Source organism: Cyanistes caeruleus, chromosome 10 (assembly GCF_971803275.1).
Source record: "Cyanistes caeruleus chromosome 10, bCyaCae1.hap1.1, whole genome shotgun sequence".
Taxonomy (NCBI): domain Eukaryota; kingdom Metazoa; phylum Chordata; class Aves; order Passeriformes; family Paridae; genus Cyanistes; species Cyanistes caeruleus.
In genome coordinates this window covers 23,301,943-23,320,571 of record NC_141710.1, presented here as the reverse complement: position 1 = coordinate 23,320,571, position 18,629 = coordinate 23,301,943, and the positions used below count along the sequence as shown (strand labels likewise).

Below are 18,629 nucleotides of genomic sequence, written 5' to 3'. Positions count from 1 at the left end.
CAGCACATCCCGATTTTTCCATGGATGCTCCTGCAGCAGAATGGGGAAGAGATGGAATTGGATCCACCTCTGCCAGTCCCAGGGTGGAAATGGAGCCAGACTTTTCCCACTGGCATCCAGTGGAATTCTTCCAAATCCCAAAAATCCAACAGAAGGAATCTGTACCCTGGTCTAACTTTTTACAGAAAACTTCCTGACACGACATTCCTCTGGAATTCCCTGTTTTAAGCTACTTCCAAGAGACTGAAATAACACTGGTTTTACTGTAAGTCCTCACCAGATGAGTGTCTCAATTCCTCAGCTTGGGGAAGCTCCCAAAATTGCTTTTTGGAGCTGTCTCTGGAGTGCAGCCAAGCTCAGGCACCCAGCCTGAGGTTCCAAGTGTTTTCCCATAAATATTTCACCTCAGCAATTTCCATCTGATCCAGATTTGGGACCATGGAGCTCCATCAGCCAATCCACTAACAGATTTTTAAAGCAGTGAAAGGTGAAATCATCACCTTAAGCTTTTAATCATCAACAGAAAAGACTTTTATCTAGGAAAAGAAATTCAAAAATGAGTGTTTTCACACCCAAATCCCATTTTTGTGTTCATTTTTACCCTCAGTTATCCAGCTTTTGTGCTTTAAGGTCTGACTTATACAACATTTATTTTTTCATTGTTTTTTTTTCACTTTTTCACTGTTCTTTTTTCACTTCCTTTTTTCACTGTTTTCTCTGAGCAAAACTTGATTCCAAAGTTTTGCATGGCTTCTCCCATGAATTCCAACTCAAAATTCATCAACATCTAGGTGGAATTGCATTGTTGAGCAGCTCTGACTTAAAATCCTGGATGATTTCTGTTGTACAAAAGGAGTTTTTTGTGGCTGAACCCAGAGATTTTCAGGAAGAGGTGCAGGGCAAGTGGCAGCTTTTATTCATGAGAATTAATGTTGCCTTTGTTAACTCCAGCAGCAGTGAAAGCACTGGCAAATATTCAATTTATTGGACACTCTTTAAACCTCCCTGAGCTCCCAAAGGGGCACTGGAAACTTGAGAACCTACAAAGAGACCCAGCTTTGGTTCTGGGGAGCTGCTCCAGCCAAGGAAACCCCAAAAAGCCAAGGAATTCCTGGATTCCTGGCTTCAGCAGCACAAGATCTTCCCAGACAGAATTCCTGCTGGAAGATCCATGGCAACAGAGCAAGGAAAGAGGGGAAAGGAAGAGGGAGAACTCCAGGGATAAACAGGATGGGACAACACAGCAAATCTCCAACATTCCTGGGAGACTCCAGGAAGGAAAAAAGGGAGGAGGAAAAGGATTGATGAAAACAGCACAGTTTAAACCCAGTTTTTATTATTTCCCCATCACATGCCACCAACAGGGAGTTTATTATTCTGGGCTCCTTGGGCTTGCAGAGTGCAAGTGGATTTTAAAATGAACTAAAAAATGATGAATCAAAATAGCCTGAGAGGTTTTTAAATCCTTTATAGCTGATTTATTAATTAATTACTGTGCATGTTGCTTTTAATCCACTCATCCAGACATGAGATACAGTTCAATATTCATCACACTCCACGGGATTTTCCAATCTTTCTCATCAAGGGCTTTCCAGGAGGTTTTCTTTGTGTGAAGGAACAGAAATTACAGTCTTGAGCTTCCCCAAAACATGGATATATGAAAAAATCTACCAGTATCATAAAAGGCTTCAAACCATTGCGCCAAAAAATGGGGAAAACCTTCCCCATGTGAGAAATTAAAGCTGTAACAGTAAGTAGGGACTCCACCTAAAATCCAGGAAACTGGAATAAAATCTTTCCCTCTGGACATCCTTCCTTATTTTCTCCACTGCAGAAATTGCATGGAAAGATCCCTCAGGGATGGGAAGAATTTGTGGAATTGATATTGCAGTGCTTCCACCAGAAATTGAACTCAAATTGCTGATTCCTCTGGAATATCATCCATAAAATATGAATTCCAGGCCATTATTTTGGGGTGCAGTGGGAGTTTTGTCACTTTTCTTGTGATGGTTAATTGTGGTCTGGGGAGTTTTTCCTCCCCAGGGGAATATTTATTGCATGTAAGGCTCTGTCCTTACTCTGTCAGCATTTCTGCTCCCTCCCCTCCCGTGGCGTCCTGGGAAATGTGGAGATCCTCCAGCATTTCAGCCAGGCTGATCCGTGGAGCTCCATCATCATCTGTGTCACTCTCCACTGGAATATCTGCATCTAAAAACACAAAGAAACCCCCCCCCAAAAAAAAACAGTCAAGCAAAGAAAACAAACCCCAAAACACCACAGCAACCCCAAGGGAAAATAGGGGAAAAAATCAAACCTACAATGTCAAAACAATCAACAAACCACAAAACCAATAAACCAAAAAATGCTCCTGAAAACTCAACAGTCCTCTCATGGAAAAAGAAAATGAATTCTGTATCAAATCCCTCCCCCAGCAGAAATTTTGTGTGCAGGAGGAACGTTCCTTTTCATTTTAAAGGCAAGGAAACAAAACCCCTCAGGTGAAACACATCTGTGAAATACTCTGCAGCATTTTTCCAGGCATGAATGGTTTGAAGCATGAAAAATAGAGAATTTCAGTAAAATTATTTTGCCTCAAACACAATTTAAACATGATTTAATTACACCCAATGGAGGAATTAAAAAGGCCTTACTTCTGTAAATGTTGACATTCTTCCGTATGTTCTCATCCTCCTCCAGATCTTCCAGGAAGTCCTGGTATTGTCTGTGAAAGATGTGGGATGTATTTACTCACTGTTCCTTTGGATTTATGGAAATTCATACAACAAAGTAAAATCACAGAACCCAAACCCCATCAGACCTGAGAGTATTCCTACATTTCCAACTCATTCTTGCTGTTTTATCCTCACCTATCAATTCCCAACTCATTTATCTCTAATTTTCTCCTCTTTCCCACTCAGCTGGAGGTTATTTAGAAGCTGCTGCTGCTGCTGGAGCAGCTTTGTCACTGAACAAGGAGAGCAGATACTGAACCTTTCATCATCTGTGTCCGTGGCTTCCCTGTCCCTTTCCAGCTCCTTCAGCTTCCAGTTCCTGCGGCGCTGCCGCTTGGAGCGGTCATAGCTCTTCTTGATCAGCACCTGCAGGGAAAAGCAGCCCCTTTTTCCACCTCCCAAAATCCCAAATCAGCACCCAAATCCACATTTGGGTGTCTAAAACCAGCTGGACCGGCACTCAGCAGTGTTATATTGAATTTACAGGGAATCTGTCGGTTCAAATGTTTCTAAACACTTGGAAAATGGTCCTGAAGAGACAGGCACAGAGCTGGAGTTATGAAAGTTTTCAGCAGCCAGGGATTGGTAATTGGAACAAAAACAACAATGAATGAATTATCTAACCATGGGAATTGGGAAAAAAAAAAACCAACAATAAATGCATAATTTAAGCATCACTCAAATATTTGAGGAAATAATCCTTCAAAATCAGATGATGCTCAGATTTCACTGTTAAACTCCTCTCTTCCTTCAGACACTGTTCATTATAAAATCCCACTCCCTCCCAGCCTTGGGGAATGGAGAGAACTTTGGGCAGAGAAAGGCATTTTCTTACCACATCAGGAATATGTTGCGGGTTCATCTTGTTGGCAAATTCATCATTTAAGTTGCAGTTGGCCAAGTCGAAGCTAAAACAGAAAGAGGGGTTTTATTCTGCTTTATACAAATCCCCCTGACCTGAAAATGTTTGTGTTCAAGGGCAGCACAGTGCCAGGTGCAGCTCCTCAGGAAGGGAAATATTCCCAGATGAAGGCAAACAAATAAAAATCCAGATTAATGTGCAGCTTTCATGAGTCTGAGCAGCTGCTGTTCCCAAATCCTGTTCTGTTGGCACTTCTGGAATCCAAACTGCAATGTGCACTGAGGTTCTGCTGGGCTAACAACGTTCATGTTTAAGCCTTTTTAAGCATCACTTAATTTGCCTGGCTTTACAAACATTTCATATTTGTTTTCACTCTATATGATATTCATTAGCAAACAAATAACTGGTATTTTAAAAATCCTTCCCATCTACTTGTGGCTAAACTGTGATGCCAAGCTGCACTCTGAAGGCAATCTGAACTCTGAGCTGCACTCTGAAGCCTCAGCTCTTATTTCTAACAATTTTTACAAGAAAACTCCTTCTAGAAAAGAGATTTCCCTGGATTTGGACCAGGATGGTTCCACCCCTTTTGCTGCTTTCATTTTGAAATCAGAACAGTTCAACACTTTCTTGATAACACATGAATTCAGTCACTAAATAATCATTTAATAAAAGGTTCAGAAAAGAAGAACAGACCCCAAGACCAGGTCCCCAGGATTCAGGATGTGCCCCAGGTGAGTACAGCAGAAATATTGGTGATCCGTGTCCAGCTCCGAGGTTTTCCTGACCCAGGCTTCAGCCAGAGTGTGCTTTGGGAATGGAAAAGAAAACATTCCTTAAACCAAACCCAGCATCTGCACTGATTTAAACTCCACTTGTCATTAAACTTGTGTTTCTGCATCAAGTATCCAAGGTATCCCTTGCTACTCCTCATTTCTCATTAAATAAAAGGGAATGGACACGGCAACTCCCAGGAATTCCCAGGGGCTGGTTCTATAAATAGACACCTATTTTAGCTTTTAACTGAGGAGATCCATTAATTGTGATTAAAAAGAACCAATTCAGTCATTAGAGCTGCAAAGTTAGTATTTCAATACCCAGTAACAAGCAGAGTTCAGAGTCTTCAAGAAGAATTCCTGGAAGTGGAATTCACATTGTGCCTGTGCCATTTTCACACCAAATGGTCCCAAGGAAAGCTTTTGTCAGTGGAAAGATCAAGAACAGCCCAGGCTGACTGTGCCAGGCAGATCCAGGTCGTGAACTCAGCTGAGCAGACGGCCCAAAACATGAACTGAACAGAAATTCTCACCTTGTTTGATCGAGCCCCTGCCCCAGCACCCTTTTTCTTCTCATGCACCCTGTTGATATCCATGATGATGAACTCCTCCAGCTGCTTGGGGTGGAACAGGCTGTTGAAGGGGTGACGCCAGTAGGTGTTTCCATCGATTTCAGCAACTGGAAAATGATCAAGGAGAGAATCTCTCATGTAAGAAGAACCATTAACCAAAATGAAGGCAACTGCCAGCCACGTTTTATCACTGTAACACACTTATTGAGGATGTGACCCATATTGCTGCAGGAGCAGCTGATCTGGGACAGACTCCACTCAAAGGAATTATTCCCTGGATCCATCCTTTTAGAGGGGTTCTGCTGCCCAAGCTCACCAGCACACACCAAGCAAAGGACAGGATTGTGCTGGTACTGAAGTGGCTAAAAATTGAATCCAGATGCCCTCTAATTGTAGAGAAATGAACCTGACACAGGTGAAAGCTCCAGGAACTCAAGCTGAGCCTGCAGGTTCTGCAGGCTGTGGAAACCGAGCTCGGAGAACTCGCAGTTCCCTAAGGAATTTCTCCTGTACAGATAAATTTAACAACATGAAGGTCCAAAAATCCAAGATTTTGTGGAAACAAACCAACACTAACAGTGCCAGCAGAACAGTCAGGTGCTGAGGAAAAGCCCAAACTTACTCTGTAGAGTCCTGGGGTCAATGAGGTGGATGGTGCTGGTCACTCTGATGCACACACAGATCTGGCTCATGTTCCCCAGACTCTGGGCCAGCTTGGGTGACAGACACACAACGTTGTCCTGCAAACCAACACAAACAATTCACATTCCCATTTCCTCAATTTTTAACCTGATCTTCTGAAATAATAATTTAAATTTTGGTATTTTTTCTTTTTCTAGCCCCAGTAACTTCTGCATTTCCCATGTGGATCCCTCCCCACAACGTCCAAATCCCAACTCTTCCCACTTCCCACAACATCCTAAAGATGAAGCAGAGGGAAGCCACCTTGCAAATGGGAACGATTTCCACAGAGAAAGTACTTTTGTAGTTGTAGACATTGCTGTGAATGTCGTGGGAGATCAAACGTTGGGATGATTTGGATCTGTAAAACATGAAAGCAGAGTTTTCAGGAAACAAGAGGGACACCACCTGGAACAGGAGATCCTTGGAACAAAGTGTCTGTGTCACAAATAAAAATATGAAGGAAACAGAGGTAAATTTTACCATGGCTAAGTGGAAAGCATGGGACTTTTGTCTGTTTTGATTAAAATACAGATTCCTTACCCTTGCAATTAGAAAATTATTTTAACAAAATTATTTTAAAATGAAGGATTTAAGGCAGTTCCCCAAAGTTCTGAGTACTCAAGGCAATGAACAGGAGTGCTGCACCTGGATGGAACTGTGCACTGAAGGAAGTCCACCATCTTCTGGGCGTGTTGCTTGGAAGAGTAATAAAAATCCAGGCCATCTGAAAAGAAAGGAAGCACATCCATTTCTATTCTATTTTATCAAACATAATTCATTTCTTTTTTCATAATTCTTTTCTCTACACAGCTCCCAGCACACACACATGAAAACATCCATCATAAATCCAGGTTATTCTGCCTCCAGACCCACTCACCGTGGATTTCTTTGATCCTTAGTGTGTTTTGATGGAGCCTGTGCTTCAAAATCAGCTGCTCCAAATAGAAAAAAGTCTTCTTGTGCACAGTCTAAAACCAAACAAACACAAAAGCATCAAGGTTATTTAAGAAGCATCAGGTATAAAGCAGGATCTCTGAGAGTGCTCTACTTATATAAAATTATTTAAAGTTTCCATTTATCATTTTTGCATAACTGGTTGTTAGAGATCTATTTCCTTTAAAGAAGATTAAAATGTTTGTCCCAGTGTCTCCAAACTACCTTAAAGTACAGGAGGTTATTTAGTTATTCACACAAGATCCTCCTGCCTGCATAATTTTACAGAATGTTAATACTGGATAGCAGAAAGTTTTTCTAAACTGAGTATGAAAAAATTCAACAACCTTGAACACAAAACAAATCCCTGTGGCTAAGGGTGAGTATATTTTTGTCTGAGAAATCCAGAAAATCACCCAATTCTTTGCTTGATTGTTCTGCCCCAATCAAATAAAAATTCAGTTTGCCTCTACCTTTTGCCTGACTTGCACCACAGCTTTCCAGAAATCCTTGGCTTCAATCCTGTGGCAGTCTTCACACATCTGAGACTGAACAATGTACTCCACCACAAACACCTGCTGCAGAACTGCCCCATTTATTACCTGCAGAACAAAAGTGCCCAAGGTTTAAGCTCTGTTTGGGTCACAAACAACAGCAATGTTTTCCCATCTTTACTGAGACAGTAACTTTCTTCATTCTGATGAATGGCACTTTAGTGACAAAATCTAGGCAGGATGAAAAATAATAATTAAAAAATCCTGTTGTTTGCCACAAAAGCTTTTTAGAAGCCACAGGGAGAAGGTTGTGCTCCAGTTACCTCTTTCTGAACAGTCAGTTTGAGCTTGAGCCTCTTGGAATGTGGTTCTGTCCAAATGAATCCTGCATCAATCAGCCGGACCTGCCCATGGGGAAAGACAAGAGCTCAGTAAAACCAAGTCTAACTCCAAAGCCACAAACAGTCCATAGTGAAGAAGTAAATCATCTTAATTAAAAAATTAATGTATTAATATCCCAAATCAAATTAATAGTGCTTGGCTAGAACATGGAGGTTGATTGATGTAAAATAAAGGTGCTCAGCCTCAGGTCTTTCCCTATAACAATATTCTGAACCTAAGGGATGCTTTATTCAACTTAAATGTGTGCATTTGAGTTAATCTACATACAGACCTCTGCAACCCTTTTTCATACCATCATAAACCAGTGAGAACAAATACTGCATAAATCATTTCTGAAATGCGCAGAAAACTCCGAAATTGAGGTACATAAAAAACACATCAGCTTCCCTCAGTTCATTCTGCTCAGCTCCCATCTCTACAGTAGCAACTGTGACCAGGCTGTGAAATCCCAGCAGGATCAGCTTCTCACCTTGCTCAGGGAAGCTTTGAGTTTCTTCAGACACAAAGCCAGGAGCTCTCTCGATTCCAAGGCACACTGGATCCAGGTTCCTGGAGGCTGGAGATACCTGGGATGCAGGGAGCATTTTATAGCATGTTAAAGTTGCTTGAGCACCATAAATCACTCCAAGGATGAGCAGCTATTTCCAAAGCTTTCAGTTTAGTAGCACCAATGCAGCCACTTTTAGAATCATAGAATATCATGGGAAAATGTCTAAGGTGACCAAGTTCATTCCCCCAGCACTGCCAAGGCCACCACTAAACCACATCCCCAAGTGCCACATCCATAGGACTTTTAAATCCCTCCGGGGATGGGGATTTCACCAGTGGCCTGGGCAGCTGTGCCAGGCTGGACAATCCTTTCCATGAAGAATTTTTGCCAGTATCCAAGCGAACCCTTCCCCGGCTGTCCCCTCCTCTCAGGGAGTTGTGCAGACCCAGAAGTTCCACCTGAGCCTCCTTTTCTCCGGGCTGAGCTCCCCGCTCCTCCTCACCAAACTCGTGCGCTTTTGCCTCCCTAAACCCTGAGACTGATGCACTCCAAGGGCATTTTGCTGCCATCCCCGCGATCTGGCGGCTCCTCACCTCTCGCACTGCTTGCAGAAGTGCACCGTGCCCTGCTTGGGGATGCCCTCGGTGATGTCCACCTGGGCCCGCAGGCAGCCCACGCACATGTTGGCCGGGTTGGGCGGGATGGGGACGCCGCACTGGCAGCACAGGCTGGGACACAGGGACAGAGAGAAGCACAGTCAGCCACAGGCACAATGCCAAGCACAGCCACCCCCGCCCCGGGAAGCCCGGTCCCCCGGCCCCGCTCACATGTGTCCCTGCGCCGGGGCCGCCGGGGCCGGCAGGTACTCCATGGCCGCGGAACGCGCGGCGCTTTCCGGCCGCAGGAGGAAGGGGAGGAGATGGCGGGGTCGAGCTCAGCCCGGCCCGCCAGAGGGTGGAGCGAGGGGACGCGGAGGGACAGAGGGGAGGTGTAGGGGAGCCGTGAGGGAGACCGGAAAGAGCCGAGAGGGGTCGTGGAGAGACGGGGGGAAGCGGTGAGGGAGCCGTGAGGGAACGTGGAAAGGGCTGTTAGGGGGCCGTGAAGAGGCAGGCGGGAGCTGTGGGAGAGCCATGGGTGATCCGTGAGTGGGTCGTGATGGAGCCGCCATGGAGAAGCGAGCGGGAACCGTGAGGGAGCTATGGAGGAGCTCTGAGGGAGCCATGGAGGAGCTCTGAGGGAGCCCGAAAAGGGCCGTGAGGGAGCCATGGAGGAGTTCTGAGGGAGCCCGAAAAGGGCCGTGAGGGAGCCATGGAGGAGTTCTGAGGGAGCCCGAAAAGGGCCGTGAGGGAGCCATGGGGGAGTTCTGAGGGAGACCGAAAAGGGCCGTGAGGGAGCCATGGAGGAGTTCTGAGGGAGCCTGAGAAGGGACATGAGGGAGCCATGGAGGAGTTCTGAGGGAGCCCGAAAAGGGCCGTGAGGGAGCCATGGGGGAGTTCTGAGGGAGCCTGAGAAGGGACATGAGGGAGCCATGGAGGAGTTCTGAGGGAGCCCGAAAAGGGCCGTGAGGGAGCCATGGAGGAGTTCTGAGGGAGACATGGAAAGGGCCGTGAGGGAGCCATGGGGGAGTTCTGAGGGAGCCTGAGAAGGGACATGAGGGAGCCATGGAGGAGTTCTGAGGGAGCCCGAAAAGGGACATGAGGGAGCCATGGAGGAGTTCTGAGGGAGCCCGAAAAGGGACATGAGGGAGCCATGGAGGAGTTCTGAGGGAGCCTGAGAAGGGACATGAGGGAGCCATGGAGGAGTTCTGAGGGAGACATGGAAAGGGCTGTGAGGGAGCCATGGAGAGGCGGGTGGGAACCGTGAGGGACGTACGCTGTTACAATTTATTAATTAAGAATTAAGTTATACTTTGATTTAGAAGTAGAAGAGCCGGTACAGTCCGCTCTGTTTATATTCCATTTGTAATGTATCATAAGCACCCTTTGAAAAGGAGGAACTGCTGTGGCAGGGGGTCAGAATTACATGACCTTTAAGATAATTTCCAACCCAAAGCATTGTATCATTTTATGATTCTGTGATACCTTGGTTTGTTTGTGGATCAGTATTTGTTTCCTGCAGGTTTTGCTGGAGAAAAATAAAGTTGAATTGCATCAATACGTTGTGTGGGATTTATTTAATGTGGTACCATCCTGATGGAAATGAAGAGTTCTTTCACTCAAAGACTGAAAATCACAGCCTGTCCAGCTTTCTGCTATGTTTTTAATTCTTTGGCACATTTTTCTTTGGTGTGCTGCTTGTGTTTGCACAGTTACTCACTTCTGCCCCTTTGAAATTAAGTTTCTTTGGAGACCTCTCTGGAGATTCGCTATGAACCATATTATTAAGAGCAATGAAAGGAAAAAGCACAACAGAAAAAAAGAATGGTGCCCTGCTCTGAAGTTTTGTTTCAGAGCCCCTGCTACACAGTGGGTGATACATAGTTTTTACTTTGAAGCCCTGATGAATCATTCCATCTTTGATTTAGGAAATAAAACACTTCCAGGCTGGCATTTGGAGAGGGGTAGGACAAAGCCTGTCCTTTATAGAAGCCACGTCCTTGAAGTCACTGGGAGGAGAATTGGATCCTGATAATGCTGGAAAAGTTTCCATTGCAGATTTATTTTCAACTGCAGATTTATTTTCTCTGCCTAATTTTGGTGCTAATATACCAAATCCCACCTCAGCTAAAGGCACAGCCTCAGTGAATATCAGAACTGGGTTCTTTGTAGTCATCAAGGTACTTTGTGTTGCCTGTGCAAGCTCTGGTTGTCCTCTGGCTTCCATGGAAAATTGGTGTGTTTTAAACTGTGTTACAACCACTTTTGAAGGATTTTATATTTTTGCACTAAATGAGGTAAAAAGCAAAGCAACCTGAATCTCACCCCTAGTGAAAGCCATATCAGTTTGTACTGATTTCTTATGTGTTTTTAATTTATATATTTGTATTTAATTTATATAGGAGTTTTCTGCCTCTGCTGCCATATTCTTTAACAGCATTTAAAGGATCTGTGTGATAAGCAAGGACAGCAAGCACACCATTTAAATATATGTTAAATTAAAAAATTAACACTATTTAAAAACAGGTTTCAATATAGATTTGCTCTCAGGCTTATGTGCAGGTGGCTGGGCCCTCAAGAAGGTCCCTGTAGGTGTTTTTGGGAAAGCTTAAGTGCCAAGGCCAGAAAAACCAGGAGACTTTGCCAATGATGACAGCTCCCAGCAGCTTCATTTTCAGTGGGAATGTCCATTAGAGCAATGGAATGGTAAATCCATGGGAAATATCCGTGTGATTAATTTAACAGACACCTGAGGTCACTATTCCCTCACATTAACTGGATCCAGGAAAGGAGGTGCCCGAGGAGCTCCTGGGACCTCTCCTGCAGTTGGAGCTGCTCTGACCTTCCCAAAGAGGGTTTGTCCTGGGCTGCTGTTTTCATAACCTGTGCTCATTTCAGTATAAAACTCCCAGGAATTTAAGAACAGAACCAAACAGTGTTTTACACGTACTTTTTCCTATTCACTCTCATATAAATTGGGGATTCAGAGCAGTATGCCCAGCACCTCCACCTCACAAACAATAAAAATATCCTAATTTAACTGTAGGATTTTAGTAGCAGCATCCAGATGGAAGCATGGCAAGGGCTGTGCAATAAGAATAAAACGTTAATAATAAACCTTTCTGAACTTTACTGGCACCCAATTTAGTTTTGAGGAGGATCCTGGTGACACCCAGTCTGTATTTTTAGCTGTTGAGGTCCTCAGTGTTCACACATTCCCGACAATTTTGCTCCTCTCCCTACTGCACGAAATCACGATTTAGAGGAATGGAGCAGTTTCCATTCTGACAACAGAAGATTCCGAGAGGGAATTAAAGGCAGGGCTTTTTACTGGAGCTGTTTCGGGATCCAAGGTGGAGGCAGCAGCTCCCTGTGCCACCAGGGGCATTCTTGGGCAGGAACAGATTGTGCCCAGCCCATGTAGGGGGTGACAACTCCCAGATTTATTCCAAGCCAGGATCTAGCTCCCAGTTTGTAATCAGACATCTCCAAGCGGTCTATTCCTTTGGAAAGCAGGGCTCTCCTTACTTTCCATGGATTGCAGCTGGGAAGTTGCAAACGGATAATTTCAGCAGGGGCTGCTGCTTGTCCTCTGTGGTCTGAACGGGAGGAATAACATTCCCTGATTCCAATGGGACGGGGCCGTGCGTTCACCTGCACTAAATTTACTGGGATAATGCTCCAATTATTTTCCAGTTCTTGCCTATTTCCTCAGTTCTTGTGAGGAATCCAATTAGCAATCCAATTTATAGCGTGAGCTGCAAGCATTATCACTGGTGATAATGTTCCTTTGCAGGAACAAAAGGAACCAGCAGAACTCCTTTAAAATAGCTTTGTGACAGGGATCGGGATATTGTGACATTCCTCTCTCAGCTGATGGAGGTGAAACTGTGTTGCATCACCAGCTTTAATGAGCGTTGTCACAGGACAAATACCCGTGGGTTGGCTTCCTTTCCATGTGTGTGTGAAACGTGCACATCAAACGTGTTGGATGGAGCTCATCCAAGCTCTGGAAATGCTGCCCTGTGTCAGCACAGGGGGATAACTCCCAGCCCTACGGAGGCAGCAGGGAATAGATGGATGCTCAATGTGCCAGGGGCAGAGCTGCTGGGTTTGTGCACTCAGGGGAGCAAACAGTATCCTCTGCTCCCTAAATCCCTGGAACCTTTGAAAAACTCCTGCTGTGCCTGTCATGGGCTTGCAAACAGTGGGATTTTTCTTTGGAGGCTTTATAAACCAAATTAACCCAAACCATATTTAGCTGCTCAAACAAGGAGACATCCCAGATTAATGAAAGTAGATTTAGATTAGATATGAGGGAGAAATTGTTCCCTTTGAGGCCCTGGCACGGGGTGCCCAGAGCAGCTGTGGCTGCCCCTGGATCTCTGGCAGTGCCCCAGGCCAGGCTGGATGGGGCTTGGATCTACCTGGGATAGAGGGAAGTGTCCCTGCCCATGGCTGGGGGTGGGATGGGATTTAATTTCCCTTCCAACCCAAACCATTGTGGGATTGTGTGAAATTGTGATAACTCGAACATCATGGCTTATCCTTCCTTGATAACCACAGCCACGGCAAAGGTTTCACTTTAAGGCAAAGCATGGACAGGAGCCAGAAGGTGTTGCCTTACTCCTGGTGTGTTTGTTACCAGCTGCACTAGGCATGAACCTCAGACTAAGAAATAATTGTTTTAAAAAGGTAAATATTTGCTCATCAAAACACGAGAGGGACCTGAGGACGACTGTGCAGGAGCTGTTTGCTTTCCACTTGCCTTTGGTGATCTTCCGTGTCCCAGATTAAACATCTCATCCCATTAAAGGAATCCTGGGGAGGGGTGGGGTGAGCTGAGAGCTGCTGGGAGAGGACAAGTGTGGACATCAGGAGAGGCTCAGGCTGGAGATCAGGAAGAATTCCTTCACTGAAGGAGTGGTTAAGTGTTGGAATGGACTGCCCAGGGTAGTGGTGGAGTCACATCCCTGAAGTGTTCAAGCAACAATGGAAGTGGCACTTTGGGGTATGGTTTAGTGGGTTGAAGGTTGGATTATATGGATTTGACGGTCTTGGAGATCTTTTCCAACCTCAACAATTCTGTAATTCTATGATCAGGAAAATGAGTGTATTTTTCACTCTGAGTTCTCTGATGAGAGAGCATGAGAAGAGTGATATGCAGGTAAAAATATTTTGCACACTATTCCCATTCCAAAGCTGCACATAAAACTTGTGGGTTGAGTTGACATTTCCAGACTTCACTTTCCTGACTTTCCTTGCCTCACTCTGTCTGTCTGGAGACAAAACCAGGGAAAATACCAAAAACACAGTTTGGTGAATCAGGGAAGGAAAACATGGAAAAAGGAGGAGGAGTGGGAGGAGGAGGAGGACAGGGACACTCTGCCCACCCAGGGCTTCACCAGACCACTGGGGACATTTTAGCATTAAGCATGTTCTCAGTGGCAACCTAAGATGTGCTGAAACAAAAGGAATTTGCTACATGAAATGACAATTAACTCCTTCTTCTTAGCTACTCATTATTTCCTTTTGCTTGCTCCAGCCCTCTCTGATGGCATTTGCATGTTACAATTATTCATCGAGATAAATTCCCGGGGGGGAGATGTCGCAATTGTCGTGGGATGGATCTTTTCCCACCGCTCCCACCTGGCTGGCACAGGCAGGACATGGATTGCTGACACATCCCTGGGAAAAGGCGTTTGTGCAGGTCCTGCTCAGCCAGAACGTTGCAAAACCAGGACTCACTGCATGGCCAAGGGAGTGGAAACTTCCCCAGCTGATCCCGGTGCTGCAGCTCATTATTTATTTAGGAGTATCTGCATTTATATGAAAGATGATCCCAGAGGTGCTCGTTTGGCAGCTGAAGATTTCTTGGGGAAAAGAGGCCACGGAGCCAGGATGGGCTGGTCCAGTGCCCGAGTCCTGGGATGGATGGAAGGGGTTGGAGAGGGATGGTTTGGGTTGGAAGGGACCTTAAAGCCCACCCAGTGCCACCCCCTGCCATAGGGACACCTTCCACTATCCCAGGTTGTTCCAAGCCCTGTCCAGCCTGGCCTTGGACACCTCCAGGGATGGATCAGCCATCCACAGGACACCCTGTGCCAGGGCCTCAGAGGAGAGGAATTCTCCCCAATATCCAGTTCTGCTCCTGAACTGCCTGTGGGGCTCTGAGGTATTTTGGTGCCACTAAAATACATCTGTGATAAAGAAGAGCTTCTGGATATCAGAATTAGCCAAAATTTGGATACCAATTACCTCAGATTATTGGATAGCACGTGAGGCACCTGTAGCCAGCTGTGGAAGGTTTGGGCACAGAAAGAACTTGGAATTTTTTTGATGTGTCTCCACACCGAGGAGACCGTGCTGAGGCAGCACGGACTGCAGGGTGTAGGTACCCACACCTCAGAACCAGTCTGATTCCACATGATTTCACCTTTAATTCTCATGTGGGAAGAAATATTGGAAAGGGAAATCAAAAATGTGTGGAGAAAACTTCTTGGGATGTATTATTTACCTGAAGTGAAATACCAGACATGTCCCAGACTTCCCCTGAGCAAGGCACCATTGTGTTCGGAGCTGGACACGTCAAATGAGTTTGCAGCATCTTTTTTGAGCTGTTCCTTCATAAATCACTCAATTTCTGTGCATTTGGCAGGTAATTGCTGCCTCAGTGAGGCTTCTCTCTTGTGCAATTTGTGGCTGTGGGAAATACAAGGAGCTGCTGGAAGCCCTTTCCTCTGCCAGCCCGATGGGCGAGGCTGTTGCTCCCCATCTTTAATTACGGTGCTGCAATCCCATCCCATCCCAGCCCTTTCCATGCCAGGCTGCTTTATCCTGAGCCTGGCCTCACTTGTTTCCTGTCAAATTCTCAAATTCCCCATGATGAACGTTTAACCTGCATTTTCTCTCCCCTGTTCTTTTTTTTTTTTTAAATTACCTAAAGCTCCTAAAAATTCAGAGTGTAACTCATCCTTGGGTATGACCTTGAAATAAAGAGATATTTCTGATTTACTCCATGATTACAAAGCAAAGATAGGAGCTGCCAGAAAAAATAACGGGAACAGCACCCTGGCTGCCAATGGATCTATTCCTGACCCTGCCACAATTTACTTTCATTTCCTCCCTCTTTGCTCAGTCATTGTAAGAAAAGAAAAATCTGCTTTGTGTTTTTTTTATATGGACTTGCCAGATTTACTTTATTTTCTGTCATGTGGATACTTCTCCTCTCCTCTTTGTCCTGGTTCCTGACTTTTTCCTCTTGCCTGAGCACATTCCAGCACGGAGATTCTTATTTTGATGCAGAGATTCTTATTTTGATGCAGAGTGCATGGTTTTAATTTCACTTTTAAACCCAAACTAATCTGTGTTGGTAATTGATGAGGGCTATAACTTACGTTAAACCACATAAAACAATTTCCACAGCCTTTTTTGAGCTTGGACCTCCTTATTCCAATAAAAAGGAGGCCTTGGTTATCCTGGCTGTACTGAAACCCCGGGATCAGCAGAGTTTATCAGCTCTTACCTGTCCTGATGGAGCAACTGCTGAAATAAGGGTGGAGCAGGCAGGGATGATGACAAGAGAGAATTCTTGGAGTTAATTCTGACCTCCACCCGTGAATCAGAGCCTTCCAGCCAGGGAGTTTCCATGGAAGTTGCCTGGAGATATTCCCAGGATTTGGGCTCCCCAAATCCAGACCAAAGATTGTTTATTGGAAGGAGCATGAAGGACAAAGTTGATTGTGCTTTGAACCGAGGGGCTTTGTTCAGTGCAGGCTGAATTTTCCTGCTGTGTGTGGGGACAGAGTGAAGAGGAACCCATTTCCTGATACCTTTTCCTGGTGGAGTGCTGGGACAAGCTCAGATCCAGCCTCTGGAGCACCTCAGGAGCCACCAGACCTCCCTTGTCAGCTCACAAACACCAGATTTTCAATTTCCTGGGATTATTTTCCCTGCACATTTCATTCATTTCAGCTCCTTGATTCCCTTGACTACAAGAATTCTGCAGCTGGGCTGCTTTGGGTGGTTTGATGTCGGATCTGTGAATCTGCACTTTGAGTCCAGCTTTGCTCCTGACTTCCCAATTTGTCCCTTTGTGGTGGGATTTCAGGATACAGCCGTTGTTTGGTGTTTGAGGGAAAAATAATTGAAATTCTTTGGGTAGGGGTGAGAGGACAGGGCTGCTTTTGCTGCATGAATATTGATCATTCTGTGTGATTAAGAGAAAGTTAATTATTCCACGCTCTGTAATATTTCATTTGCAAATCTGCCTGTTCTGCTTTAATTTCAGTGCTCAGCCTGGCACGTGGCCACTTGTCCACGTCTGTGCCCTGGGGTGCAGCAATTCATCTGGGAGAATTGTCCCAATTTTTCCTCTCTCTGGGGCTGAATGACTGTAATTTGCTGTTTATGTGGTTCTGCTGACTCTTCTACACCTGCTGCACTTCTTTTACCGTGGCTTAAGCAGTTGTTCGGATTTTTTCCCCTAACCTCTAAATAATTAGGGAATTAAATTTAAAAGTGGAGCATCTGAATTAAAAATTTTAGATTATGGCTGAATCACAATGATGGGAAAGCCTTAAAAAAAAAGAAAATAAAAAGAAAAAAAACCCCAAACTTTTTTAAGATTTAAAAATTTCATAAGCACGGGAATTTTCCCTGGAATTCTGACTACACTGGATCCTCAGACACGCAGGGACACTGGTGGTGATCCTGATCCCTGTGTTCCCTGGGGAACAGCACTAAGGAAAAGATCCTTGGGAAGCTGTTTTTAATGGTTTTAGGGAAAAGCTGCCCTCAGGGGCTTGGGAGGAAAGTTCTGGAGGTTCATGGTCTGGGCACGTGGATGTGTTGTGGCCCTCAGTAATGGATTTGGGAGCTGATCCATGAAATTGGCCAGGAAACCTTTATGGCAGGATAAATGTGAGCTCAGATGAGATGAAATTAAGAAAATGAGTTTTAAACAAGAGGTGTATGGTGCTGGCCAGCTGAGCCCCAACATTTCTCATCCCTTAAATTAATGGGGCATTTGTACTTTCAGGGTCAATGCAGCTGGAATTGGATCATCTCCTGCTCTGTTTTTGTTCCCTTTTTTCACTGCTGGATTATTGGCTCTGTTTGCTCTTTTTATTTGGATTATTTTTGGTGTGAACACTTCCAGCTGCTGTGCTACAATTAGCCCAGTGGAGCAATTAACTACAATTAACATGGAGCTATAATGAAGCAGGAGAAAAGAGTCTTTCATAAAGAGCCTGACATCACAACCCTCACAGGAGAGCTGTCACCCATGTACTGGGCATACTGGTGTTACTGGGAGCTACAAAATTCCACCCTGCCTCCTTAGTGTGCAGCTGTGATCCCGTGGAATCCCATTGTCCAGGAATGGGCTTTTTTTCCCCAGGGAAAAGGATTTCAGAGCTGGAACAGTTTCCTAGGATATAATGTGGTCTCAAGCTGTCAGAAGTGTTATCTCACCTCCTCTGTCTTTTAGCTGGGCAAAAAAAAATGCTTCTGTTCCCTGCTGAGTGCCAAAAATCCCTTGAAGTCTCCTGCTGGAACCCAGTGATTTGGAATATTAAGTAGGGAGAGTTATTCCAGCTTTTCTGGATGCAAGGAGAAGGGAAAAGGGCTGGGGAAATCTCAAAAGGTTTTTAGCAGAGATTGTTTTCAGCAGCTTCTTTCCTTCCCAGTAAATACATCTTGCCTAAACCCTTTAAAATTTGGTAGAGAAGGTGAAGAATTCACACAAAAAATGAGTTTTCACTCAGTTGAAAATGCAGGGACCCTCCAAGAAAGCACCTGCTGCTGTTTCCTGCACCTCCCAAAGCCAAACAAAGGCACCAGGCACAACGAGGAAGAAAAGTGCTTTGCATGGATCCCACCATGGCAGGGCAATGGAAACCCTGAACAAAGTCCTCTCCACATTCTGTTTGCCAAATGAAAATCGGGGTGTGTGCTCCTGGAGACAGGAGCTCCAACCTTTGCATTTCTGAAAAAAAGCTTTTCCTTGTGCTCTGAAAGTTGACTTGGATGTCATGGGGAAGAAATCCACTTTTTAAGGAATTAAAAATGAACGGGAGCAGGACTGA

At 45.0% G+C, this 18,629-nt stretch overlaps 1 protein-coding gene across 1 annotated transcript; it reads right to left on the bottom strand.

Annotated features, from left to right (window-relative positions):
- Positions 1–1,453: 1,453 nt before the first annotated feature.
- Positions 1,454–9,129, bottom strand: NMD3 (NMD3 ribosome export adaptor). The gene is made up of 15 exons (XM_086843178.1): positions 8,773–9,129; positions 8,539–8,673; positions 7,925–8,021; positions 7,377–7,457; positions 7,033–7,161; positions 6,504–6,594; positions 6,272–6,350; positions 5,888–5,984; positions 5,565–5,682; positions 4,904–5,049; positions 4,291–4,403; positions 3,568–3,640; positions 2,992–3,098; positions 2,652–2,722; positions 1,454–2,208 (listed from the first exon to the last, which is right to left on the bottom strand). The coding sequence occupies exons 1-15, from the start codon at positions 8,814–8,816 to the stop codon at positions 2,075–2,077; spliced, it is 1,515 nt and encodes a 504-aa protein (XP_086699304.1). The 5' UTR covers positions 8,817–9,129; the 3' UTR covers positions 1,454–2,074.
- Between the last annotated feature and the right edge of the window lie 9,500 nt (positions 9,130–18,629).

What these genes read in the sequence shown, in the direction of transcription:
- NMD3 (XM_086843178.1), bottom strand. Translation starts at nt 8,816, where the DNA reads ATGGAGTACCTGCCGGCCCCGGCGGCCCCGGCGCAGGGACACAT. An exon ending in CAGGGGCTCGATCAAACAAG is followed by an intron (nt 4,404 to 4,903) that starts GTGAGAATTTCT and finishes CCATTCCCAAAG; the next exon opens with CACACTCTGGCTGAAGCCTG. An exon ending in GAATGTCAACATTTACAGAA is followed by an intron (nt 2,209 to 2,651) that starts GTAAGGCCTTTT and finishes TTGTGTTTTTAG; the next exon opens with ATGCAGATATTCCAGTGGAG.